The sequence below is a fragment of the Chrysemys picta genome, chromosome 9 (genome assembly GCF_011386835.1).
Source record: "Chrysemys picta bellii isolate R12L10 chromosome 9, ASM1138683v2, whole genome shotgun sequence".
Taxonomy (NCBI): domain Eukaryota; kingdom Metazoa; phylum Chordata; order Testudines; family Emydidae; genus Chrysemys; species Chrysemys picta.
The window spans coordinates 75,988,364-76,001,093 of NC_088799.1; the positions used below are offsets into that span (position 1 = coordinate 75,988,364).

Genomic DNA, 12,730 nt, shown 5'->3' on the forward strand with positions numbered 1-12,730 from the left:
CAGAAGACATGCGTCCATACTGATGGGTTCTGCTTGATAACAATCCGACGCATGTTCATTATCTGAGTCAGATGCCACCAGCAGAAGGTTGATTTTCTTTTTTGGTGGTTCGGGTTCTGTAGTTTCCGCATCAGAGTGTTGCTCTTTTAAGACTTCTGAAAGCATGCTCCACACCTCATCCCTCTCAGATTTTGGAAGGCACTTCAGATTCTTAAAACTTGGATTGAGTGCTGTAGCTATCTTTAGAAATCTCACATTGGTACCTTCTTTGCGTTTTGTCAAATCTGCAGTGAAAGTGTTCTTAAAATGAACAACATATGCCAGGTCATCATTCGAGACTGCGTGAAATATATGGCAGAATGCGGGTAAAACAGAGCAGGGGACATACAATTCTGCCCCCAGGAGTTCAGTCAGAAATCTAATTAAAACTTATTTTTTTAATGAGCATCATCAGCGTGGAAGCATGTCCTCTGGAATGGTGGCCAAAGCATGAAGGGGCATACGAATGTTTAGCATATCTGGCACATAAATATCTTGCAATGCCGGCTACCAAAGTGCCATGCAACTGCCTGTTCTCACTTTCTGGACATTGTAAATAAGAAGAGGGCAGCATTAGCTCCCATAAATGTAAACAAACTTGTTTGTCTTAGCGATTGGCTGAACAAGAAGTAGGACTGAGTGGACTTGTAGGCTCTGAAGTTTTACATTGTTTTGTTTTTGAGTGCAGTCATGTAACAAAAAAAAATCTACATTTGTAAGTTGCACTTTCACGACAAAGAGATTGCACTACAATACTTGTATGAGATTAATTGAAAAATACTATTTATTTTATCATTTTTACAGTTCAAGTATTTGTAAGCAAAAATAATATACACTTTGATTTCAATTATAACACAGAGTACAAAATATATGAAAATGTAGAAAAATATCCAAAATATTTAATAAATTTCAATTGGCATTCTATTATTTAACAGTGCAATTAAAACTGTGATTAATCACAATTAATGTTTTAATCACAATTAATTTTTTTGAATTAATCGCGTGAGTTAACTGGCAAATAATTAATTGCCCAAAAGATTTACCAGAGTTAAGTTTGCCCAGTGCTGCCTTGTGCCGTTCCTCAAGACACAAGTGAAGGAGTGTTAACATTTAACAAGTCTGGGGTGGTTTGTTCAGAGTAGGCTCAGTGTTTGAGTGTAGGCCAGGTGTAGGTAGTTCCTGTTCTTACACCCATATTCTGCCATAGCAAAGCGAAGGTGTTAGACTTTATCCTATATTTTTCACATGCTCTGTTCCTGAAGTGTCTTTTGGCATCAGTAAGGGTAGCATGCTAGTATGTGTATTATAGGTGTGTTGGGGTGTCACTCAACGAAGGCATAAGGCAGTGCTGGGTAACCTTAACTTTGCATTAATGATGATTTTGGCACGTTTTAGTGGGGGCTGAAGTGGGTATACAAAGGCACAACAGGTTATGTGTGTGCTGGCGGTAAAGGGAGTGTGAAGGACTGATTGGAGTATGTGTTTTGGAGGAGTGGGTTGTCTCTGTATGGCGTCTTTTAGTTCTACTCAGAGTTTACGTGATGGTACATCTACCCCTCAAATTAAGGTGCAATTGCAGCATGGGCAGGTATATACTAACTTTAATCTGACTAGCAGAAATAACAATAGCAGTGAAGATGCGGCAGCATGGACCCCAGCAGAGGCTAACAATCTGAATATGTACACCAGAGTTCCCAGCAGGCTTGTCCTGGGTGGTCAGCCCAGGCTGAAACCTATGTTGCCACGTCTTCCCTCCTTTTGTTACTCATGATGGCTAGATTAAAGCTAGCATGTGTATGCCTATCCATGCTACAATTACATCTTCATTTGGGTGTAGATGTACCCTGTGAGTTATAGACATAGTTCAGCCCAGTGTGTTCTGTGTGGCACCTGTATGTGAGGTAGTTAAAGGTTGGATATAACCAATAGGTCCTTGGGAATTGCTGAAACAGACTTAGTGGGTGTGACTGGTGTTTTTACTGACTGTTTAGTGTACTTGCCACTAAGTGGTTTGTTTGGCTTCATATGTCCATGTCAAGAGAATGTTGTATTCCCCAGTGACATTCTTTGCCTAACCATACCTGTGGTTGTAGCATGTTGCCTGGAAGCGTTTGCATTCTCCCTGTAAGGATAGGGTCCTCCTACTCCCCCTTAGATCTGAGTTCTCCAAATTCCTCCCCTGCCTGCACAGTAAGCTCAGTTTCTACATACTCCCTCTACAAGCTTTCAAATTCTGTCTTGGCTGTGTTACATGCCCCCACACATTGTCCCTCCCGCCTCCCTCTCACCTGAGTTGCACTCTGTCCTATCACCCCAGTCATACTGGCTAAAATGGACTTCTACCACATGCCTCTTCCTCCTACTGGTTCTGCTCTGTCCCCTCACACTGTCTTTCCCCTTCTGTCTTGAGCTGGCAATTGCCACTGGAAGTGGTTCAATTCAGTTGCCAGAATAAGTAGACAAGAGGAACAATTAAGTCTATGCCTACACTGCAGTATAAGCTCAGGGTTCGAACTCAAGCTTAAACTAGCCCCAATTTCATCTATAAACAAATTGTGCTGACCCAGGGTTCCAGGACCCCACGGGGGTGGAGGGTCTGAGTCTGAGACAAACCAGAACCCACAGTTCAAGCCCTATTGTTTTGCAGTGTAGACACTGCCCCATCACTTCAGCCATAGTAATATACTGGTGTGTGACATCCCCTGCCTGAATTCTAGATGTTACAGAGACAGACATCCCACTATCAAGCAAACTTGCTTAGGAACATTTCCAATAACTGATGATACATTGGGGTATCCCAACTCATCCAAGGTAATCCTGGATGAGTGGAAGGAGGCTCACTATCTCTATTGGGGAATGGAGGAAGTGGTTCTAGCTGTCTGACTGCTCTCCTCCCCAAGGTCAGCTCCTGAAGCCTCTGCAACCTCCTCCTCCAGTTCCTCATTACTAGGATGACCATATTTCCCTGTGCTGAATACGGGATATCTGGTAAAATTACTCGTATTCAAGTGAGTTCAACGACAATCAGTCAGAACTACGCAGTGCAAACGTTCAAATTAACATCAAGTTGACTGAGCCCCTGTTAAAAAGAAATACTGTGTAGTTGGATTCTTTTTATTTACCTTCTTATCTTTAAGGCTTTAGGGTTCACACGGGGAGAGGAGACACACACACACACATTCCCGTACACCTCTCTCATGCTCCTGGTACCTGGCACTGTGTCTTCTCGATGCAACATGTTGGGGGCGGGGGGACACGTGCATACGGGGTCATTCTGTTTTCTGCCAGGGTTCACACCAGAATGTGGCTAGCAGCAGCCTTTCGGCACTGTGTGGGAGGGAAGGGATGGGAGCTACAGGAATGAAGGGGAAGGGATGACCTGGCCCATGTCTTTGCAGAGCTCATCTCTTTCCCCCACTCCTTCCCTGTGGCTGGAAGCAGCTTGTCCCTTCCTGCCCACACAGTGTCGAAAGCCAGCTAACACTTCCAGGCTGCTGCTGGCCACTGACATAACCCAGCTGCCTCCTGTCCCCCAGCTACAGGGCGGGCAGGAAGGGATTAAGCCCTAAGGATACATTGTGCACCAGGTCCCAGGGAACCTGACTGCAGGAGCTTCAGTGAACCCCACCAGAGAGGTGGCCCAGCAGGGGAGGGTGCCTCGGGACAGAGCAGCCCTGTGCTCCCTGGCAGCAGGACACAGGGTGGGGGGAGGGGAGTGTGTGAAGAGGGTGCTAAGCCCCTGCCCGGGGGCCTGCTGTGGAGCTTGCAGGGTTGGGGAGCAAATAGGTTGGAAATCGTTTCCCCCCCACATCACTCTAGAGCTCAGCTGAGGGGCGGAGAGGCTTCCCCATTCCAGTGCTGTGTGGGGCTTTGGCACATGCAGGGCTCAGCTTCTCCTGGCCAGTGCACCAGGTCAGAGGTTCTTGGGCTTTCCCAGGGCGCCAGTTCAGCCAGCGGCAGTGGGGGAAGGAAGGAGCTTGCTGGCCATGCTGTTGGTGAGTTGAGCGCTCTGACCAGAGGCTGGTTCTCCACACAGTGCTGGGATCAGGACACGTCCCACTGGGGAGGGGGTATGGAGGACCAGCGGGACCTGGGGGGTGAAGGGGCAAATCAGGGAGAGGACAGCGAGAAGGGGAGCATGTAAAAGGCCGATGGGTGGGCAGCAGAGGCTATATGTAACCAGCTGCAGCCTGGCCCCTGCCCACACTCATCAGCCCTGCAGCTCGCAGCACGCAGCCAGTACCTGCCGGAAACAGGACAGGAGGCGAGGCCCTGCTGGCCAAGATCCGGCACACAGCAGGGGCTGCACTGATGGACCAGCAGGAGGGAGCAGCTGGCCCCATGCGCTGCAGCTTTGCCCCACCAACAACCTTGCACACCCACCCCCATCATCGACCACTGGACCCCTGCACTCACCACTCTTGGGTGGGAGGCTGGTGAGCAGGGATCCAGCCAGCAGCAGGACCTGCCAGTACTGGTGGTGGGGAGACAAAAAATACGGGACAATTTGCCCATTTTAAAAAAAGAATCAGGATACTTGCAGGAGGGGTTAAATAAGGGACTGTCCCTTTAAAAACGGGACATCTGGTCACTCTACTCATCACACCTCTGAGAATCCATTGTGCGCTCATGGCCTCCACCTTTGCCTCGGCCACACCCTCTGCAAGATACCCAGGGGTTCCTGCACTATCCTTAGAATTGGGTTCCTGGCCACTTTCAACCCTGAATGCTTTAGCCTCATCCACTGGGTTCTTATTCTTATCCTCCAGGGCATGGTGAAAATCACATTCTGCTTTTTCAATCAACGTATGAACATTAGGACGACCCATATCAAACATCGTTTTAACTGCCTCTCTCCCCTCTGGAAGTAGCCCATCTATAACAAGCTCTGGGGAGCCTCAATCATCCTGGGCAGGATTATTCGTGACCAGAGAATAAGCAAGAAAAAGTCACTCTTCATATTCTGCAGGGGGCTCCTTATGCTTCTGCTTACCAGCACTGATGCTGGTGATTGCTGTGTCAGATCCAAATAAAACTTAGATAACCTATAACACAGGGACTGCCACTGTCCCTGACCCATATAACCCTGTCGAATATGCAGCTAAACCCCCGAGCCAATTCCCTTCTGCAAAATTCTCTCCCAATCCCTTCTAGTCAGTTCACAAAATACAACCTGCTCTCTAGTTTTCATAAGCCACTTTAACACTTCCTCTGTGTCCCTGCTCCTGGGAAAAGGACGTATTTCTTTCATTTTGGTTGATATCTCTTCTGGTGAAAGGTTTTTAACTTTCATCTCTGTATGCGTATCACTCTGATTGTTTTGGACTGTGGACATGATTATAAGCTCCATAGGGCAGCTTTAGAGTCCAGATTGCTCAAGGAAGGAAAAAATGGATTATAAGGAGGTAGAGTTTCATCAGACAATATTAATGCTTCTCTTTCCAAAAGTTTCACTGTCTGATTAAGAGTGCTTGTCAGATCTGTATTCTCCAGTTGTACTGCTTCTAGCTGTGCTTGCAGAACATCATACTGCTCCTTGAGAGGTTCACATTCCTGAGCTTTCTCAATCAATGCCTCAGAATACCTAACACACTGTGCTCGTAGCTCAGTGACCTTGTCTCTCAGTTCTTGTATCTCACCCTCCTGCACATCCTTGAGTTCAGTTTTATATTTTACGTTCTAGTTTCAGTGCTTCATTTGTTCCACAAAAGCTCCGGCTGCTACTATCAAACCCTGAACAACCACAGCTTTTACCCTTTTCTTAGCCAAGAAAGTTGCTTTCCAGCAGTTAAGCCACCACCGCAAGTGGATTCCAGCTTCTTAGGATGTCCAACACCTTAAGAGGACCCACATTATGTAGATAATTATCTACATAGCTCCCCAGTGACTCCATTGTCTCTTAAAAATGCCTTAAACCTCTCAATATTCTTAGGTAATGGTCCCTGGGATATTGGCTGTCAGCCCAATCTGCAAACTTCCTGGTTTGCCAGAATGTTGGATTGAGGTTCATTTACTCAGCTGATGGATCTAACAAATATTTATTAAAGCAAAACACTCATTGAGTAGTGATCAATTACTCACAAGTGGGAAACTTATCAGGACGGTCTCATCACATTCACCTCCAGCACTGGACAAAATAGCTTCAACCTCCGTTTGTTACGCAAACTTATTTATAACTTTTTGTTATCTTTTCTTACACATATCTATTAGTCTTATTTACATGTTAACTCTCCTCCCCTGTCAGTACAGGTTTAGAATTAGTTCAAACCAGTCTTTTCTAGCTTTTTAGTTACTTTATCTTTTCTTGTTCTCTCAAACATGATTACTGTAAAATTTTTTACACATGTGCAACACTAAACATGATTATTCTGCAATTTTTACACGTACACAGTTCTACTTATGCTTACACTATTAAATGTTATCATAACAGTCTCTTAAAATCCACAGCAGGCTTCTGTCAGTCCTAAATGTGTCTTCACTCCCAACACACTGAACCTGTGCTCTGGGAGTCCGCCAAAAGTATCCCATGGACTGACTTTCTTTGTCCTCTGAGCAGTCAAGTTTGGTGGACAGTCAAGTTTTCCCACAATTCACCATGAACAAAGGGCTAGAGCAACCATGTTTTAGGAGGGTGCAAGGAAGTCTGGGATATGGGAAGCTGGACTCAGGCCCTCATAATGCAGTGTAGATGCTGGAGCCTCAGGTTGGGAACCAGGACTCAAAAATTCCTAACCTGGATTTACAAATGAGTGTAGATGTTCATGCCATACGTTAACAAATGCAGGATCTGCTAACTCAAATTGTACTTGCCCTGGGCTTAAATTGCAATGTAGACATACCCTAAGAGACCGTGCCATTGTTTGTGCTGTATTCCACAGATTTGCATTCTAGTGTTTAGCTCCGGTGATTTTTGGGGGAGGGGGAGGGTGGGCTGTATCTCAGGAAGTCCATGCTCAAACAACCCCACATTTGGACCACTAATCATAATCCAGACCCTCTAGTGCACTGCAATTTTCAAGACAATAGAAGGAAGCACCTGAATTTAGAATACTCAGAAAAATCAGCTGTTAAACAGCAAGTTCATCTTAACCTTAACTATAATGGTGTTACCACCCCATTATAATAACTGTAATTACGCAAACTAAAAAAAGGTAAATCAGATTTCAGATTTCAACGCAAAAGCTAATTCCTTTGACCATTGTACAGCACTGCACAATTGCCTTGGAGAATTATGTGGCTTTTTTGTTTTGTCTTACTCCAATTTATCAGGGACTGATCACTGGTAGAACACAGAAGATTGGTCAATCATGTGTAAATCCAATACTCTAACCAAGAAATATAAAACCTGTGGAAAATTAGTCCTAGGTGGTGGAAATGCAGCAGATATTATATAATCTGTGTAAACACTGAACTGTGGTTACAAAGTAGCAGCCTTCTCTACATTCTTTTCTACATGCCCAAGCATCCATCTGAGGAGTGACAAAAGCAGCAAATGCAATATTTCTGCTGAATAAGCATATTTGGAAGGCACCTGATGCTGGAATTGCAAATTGCAGGCAAAGAGAGAGACACATTTCAAACTTGAGAAGACTTCAGGTCCTTTTAAAAGTCCCCCTCCAGAAACAGGTTTGCAACGGTAAGCTCATTTCTAAGAAGTCATTGCAGAATTTCTGAATCTAACTGGCTATCATTGGTTTACTACATATTTTAATTCTGGTTGGAAGTAGTGTATGTGAAAGAGGATAAAAAAAATCAGGCCTTTTGGTTAGAGCCTCTCAAAAGCACACCAAAGCCTTCAAATCCTCTGAAAATGTCCCCTAATCCATAGGATGCAACTTTTTTTCTGTGCCAGCACAACTTCTCCTCTTCCTATATCTAGAGGAAAGAGAGAGCATGCACCCTTGTCCCCTAGAGCATCATGCACCTTTAGGGGAGATGATGTACTCTCTTTAATCAGCAGACTTTCACACAGGTTGTATGTCTCTTCCCACTATGCCTCTCCAGCCATTAAACTTGTTTGGGTAGAAACTATGGGGCATTCTCCCTGCTAATTGGGAAGGTATCAACAGGTAAAGTGCCAGATTTGACAGATTATCTGCTGTGCTTCCATGACACTATGTTTAAATCTCCTATGCTCAGAAGCCCCAGAGTGCACTAGCCTACACTGCTGTGTGATACTTCTAAATGGATTTGACACCAAAAACTTACGTATTGCTGATTAGTTCTAGGATTAAACTTTTCGAAACATCTAAAGGTTTGGGTTTGATTTGCTTCAAAGAATAGGAAATTGTTCAGTCTGATTCTTATCTGCTCCTAATTAATCTAGCCAGCTCTAATTATTTTTAATTTGTTTCCATGTATGCTTTTGTATTAAAAAATATAAAATTAACAAGAAAATATGCATTTGCATGCTGAGGTCATTAAGTTATATAAAAATGTTCTGAGAGCTTCTAGTATCAAAAATGTTATATAAATGGTATTACCTTGTTATTTTCTGGATTGTTTTAAAAAAATCAAGTGAACACTGTTGATTATTTCCAGCCCTTTAAAATAGAACATTTAAACCATTCTACATGGCTGGAGACAGACAAGAATGGGCAGACTGTGACAACTAAAGTGAAAAGAACCAGGAGGAATTCCAAACAACCAGAAGTTTCCAATCCTTACTATGTCCTCAGTGTGGAAACTACAGAAGATATCTCTGACAATCCAGCTGTTTGACTGGAACAGAGAGATGTGCAACACACACCTGTAGATGAATAGTAAGTCCAACCCATAGGAAAAAAATCAAGCATTTCCACAAAGAGATATCCAACCATTCAAGACTACAGACAATACTGGTTGGAGATTCTATATCAAGAAGAAAGGGAAAACATTCTGCAAAAGACAGGCAGACAACAGAACAATGCGCTGTCTTCCTGGAGCCAAGACACAAGACATGACTAAGATTGGACAGCCTTCTGAAGTGTGTGGGGAGGTAAGAATCTGCTGGTGATGGTGAATATGGATACTAATGATGATGCTTCACAGAATACCTCACAGATTACAGATGACTTTAAGGGAACTTGGAATGGTGCTGAAGAAGAATGTCCAAGTGATCTTCTTGGAGATAATTCCTGTCCTGGGAGTGAAGAAAGAGAGAAGATTCTGGAAGTGAACCACTGGCAAGGTGGAGGATTTTGGTTTTGTGGAACATTAGTCCACCTTCTGTGGGAAGAGAAAATTTTGAATGGCTTCCATCTCAGTAGCAGGGAAACCAATCTTCATGGAGACAGGCTTGCTAGATTAGTTATGAAGACATAAAACTAACAACAAAAGGGGAGGGTGAAAAGAGTGGGCAAAAGAGGAGGGGGAATAGCACTCTATGTCAAAAATTGCATTACCTGTTTCCAAGTTCCTGACAACTTGGAAGCAAATGACGTTGAATGCTTATGGATCAATCTTTTAACTGATACATTACAAGATGGAGTGTTAGTTGGTGTCTGCTACACACCACTAAATCACACTAGAGAATAAGATGACCTATCTCTAAAGCACCTGTTTATTATGGGGTTAGGAAAAAAAGCTGCCCTACCATATACTTCAATCTGAGTGACATATGCTGTAAGTCTCATGCTGCCAGTATGAATTCCAGAAATTTATAAATGACAATTTTCTAACTGAAAAAGTGTTGTACCCAACATGGAGGACTTTTACATTAGATCTCATCTTGACAGATAAAGAGGAATTGATCACAAAACTAAAAATTAGTGGCAGTTTATGTACCAGTGGTTGTGACTTGATTACACTTGTAATGTGCAAACAGAATAAAGTGCAAACCATAATATATATACTTGGTGCTTTAAAATGGTCAATTCATAAAGCTAAAAACAATTATAAGCAGATCAGTTGAGAGAAGGAATTTAAACCAAAAAAAAGGGAATGGTAATTGGGAACTGTCTCAGAACATTTTACTAGAGGCCCAAACAGGCATGACCCCATAATTGAGAAAGAAGGCCACACTGATTAAAAAACCCAACAAATCTGGCATACAGGGGAAGTGAAAGCAGCTAATAATTTTTTTTAAATATAACAAATGGAAGAAAGAAGAAGTAGATAGTGATTAATATAAATCAGAAGCTAGGAATAGTAGAAAGTTGACAATGGAAGCAAAACGACCCAAAGAGAAACCTATGGCCAGCAGAGCTAAGAACCATAGGGATGCTACTGGTCCATTATTAAATGAAATGGTAGAACTGTCAATAATAATGCAGAAAAGGCAAAACTGTTCAATAAATATTTCTGTTCTGTATTTGGGAAAAAGTCAGATGATATATTCATATCATATATTGTGGATGAAATACTTTCCTTTTCAACAGTCACTGCAGAGAGTGATACACAGCACTCACTGAAGCTAGACATCTTTAAATCAGCGGGTCCGAATAACTTGAATCTGAGAGTTTTAAAAGAACTGGCCACAAAATTCTGTGGACCATCAGCGTTGCTTTTCAATAAGTCTTGGAACACTGGGAAAGTTCCAGAGGACTGGAAGAAAACTAATGTGTGCCAATATTTAAAAAGGATAACTAGAAAAAGCTGAATAATTATAGACCCATCAGCCTGACATAGGTCCCAAGCAAAATATGGGAATGGCTGTTACATGACTCAATTAATAAAGAATTCAAAGAAGATAATGTAATTAATGCCAATCAATATGGGTTTATGGAAAACGGACCTTGTCAAACAATCTTTTTTTTTTATAAGGTTACAAATTTTGCTGATAAAGGTAATACTGTTGATGTAATACACTTAGAGTTTTGTAAGTCATTTGACTTGGTATCATGACAGTTTGATAAAGAAAATAGAATGATACAAAAATCAGTGTGACACATTAAATGGATTAAATAGTGGCTAACTATTAAGTCTCAAAATGTAACTGTAAATAGCAAATCATCATCGAGTGTTTCTGGTGGGTCCCACAGGGATCAGTTCTTGGCCCTATCCTATAACTTTTTTTTATCTGGAAGAAAACATTACATCATTACTGATAAAGTGAGGAGATGACAAAGATTGGGGGAGTGGTAAATAGTGAAGATGACATCACTGTTAAAGAGCAATCTGGATGCTGGGGACATGCAAACAATACACATTTTAATGCAGGCAAATGTAAAGTCACACAGCTAGGAACAAAGAATGGCAGCCATATTTATGGGAAGGGGGAGTCTACACTGGGAAGCAGTGACTCTGAAAAGGATTTCAGGGTCCTGGTGGATAATCAGCTGAACATGAGCTGTGGCCAAAAAGACTAATGTGATTCTTAGATGCATAAATAGGGGAATATCAAATAGAAGTGGAGAGGTTATATTACCTCTGTATTTGGCACTGGTGCAACTGCTACTGGAATACTGTGTCCATAGTTTTGGCATCCACAATTCAAGAAGGATGTTGATAAATTGGACACACATAGATTTTAGATAGTCATGATGGTGCCTTCTGACCTTAGTTTGACCTCTTGCACACTGCAGGCCACACAACTACGCCCAACCACTCCTGTAATAGACCCTTAACTTCTGGCTAAGTAACTGAAGACCTCACATCATGATTTAAAGACTTCAAGTTACAGAGAGTCTACCACTTACACTAATTTAAATCTTCAAGTGACCCATGGCCCATACTGCAGAGGAAGATGATGGTGAAAAAGACAGTTCAGAGAAAAGCCACAAGAATGATTAAAGCACTGGAAAACATACCTCTCAGTGATAGTCTTAAGGAGTTCAATTTAACAAAGAGAAAATTAATGGGTGAGATGGTCACAGACTGTAAGGATCTATATGGGAATATAAATTTGATAACAGAGGGCTCTTCAGTCCAACAGTCAAAAATATAACAAGATCCAATTTATGGGAAGCTGAAGCTAGTTAAATGCAGACTAGAAATAAGGTACAAATTTTTAACAGTGAAGGTAAGTAACTATTGGAACAAATTTACCCAGGGTTGTAGTGGATTATCCACCAATGGAAATTTTAAAATCAAGATTGCACGTTTTTATAAAAGATACACTCTAGTTCAAACAGAAATTTAGGGAAATCGTATGGCCTGGGTTACACAGGAGGTCAGATGAGATGATTACAACAATCCCTTTTGATTTTATAATCTACAAAACTCTTAGCTCCTAGTGACTAGTGTCATCCATTGCCATTTGCCACTGCCAAATTCTAAGGAACCTTATTTCCCTACACTAGATTAAAAAATGTACTGTAAGTCTTGCAAATGAAGAGGTATATAGCTGTACATAGTTTAAAAGCAGGAACAATAGGATTACTTACCACATGAAGAATTTTATTTTCTGTTTCGTATACTGTGCAATCCTATCGTAAAGAAAAAAGAAAGAAACAATGTGTGAGATTTAAAATCTTAGCCCTACACACATGAATGAAATTATTATTAAAAAGAAAAAAAATAACACTTTATAATGTTAGAATATGTCTCTTGCATTCACACACACATGTATATAGCGAAGTCATCTCTCCAGGGTTTATATGAATGTCTAAAGGTTATTCTGTTTTCTCTGGGTAACTTCACTGCAGTAATGTCTCATTAACCTTAGGGATCTATTCTATTTATATGACTATAGTTCTTGTTCTTTGTAATGGGAACTATGCGCCTGTATCAGGGGAGAACAGATCATTAATATAAGCAGAGATATGTATGT

At 41.9% G+C, this 12,730-nt stretch overlaps 1 protein-coding gene across 1 annotated transcript in view; it reads right to left on the minus strand.

Annotated features, from left to right (window-relative positions):
• LOC101942787 (connector enhancer of kinase suppressor of ras 2-like) overlaps positions 1–12,730 on the minus strand; it is a 547,551-nt gene that overhangs the window by 322,849 nt on the left and 211,972 nt on the right. The window contains exon 5 of the mRNA XM_065556812.1: positions 12,345–12,386. Within this exon, the coding sequence (XP_065412884.1) occupies positions 12,345–12,386 (42 nt within the window). The remainder of the gene's footprint in view (positions 1–12,344; positions 12,387–12,730) is intronic.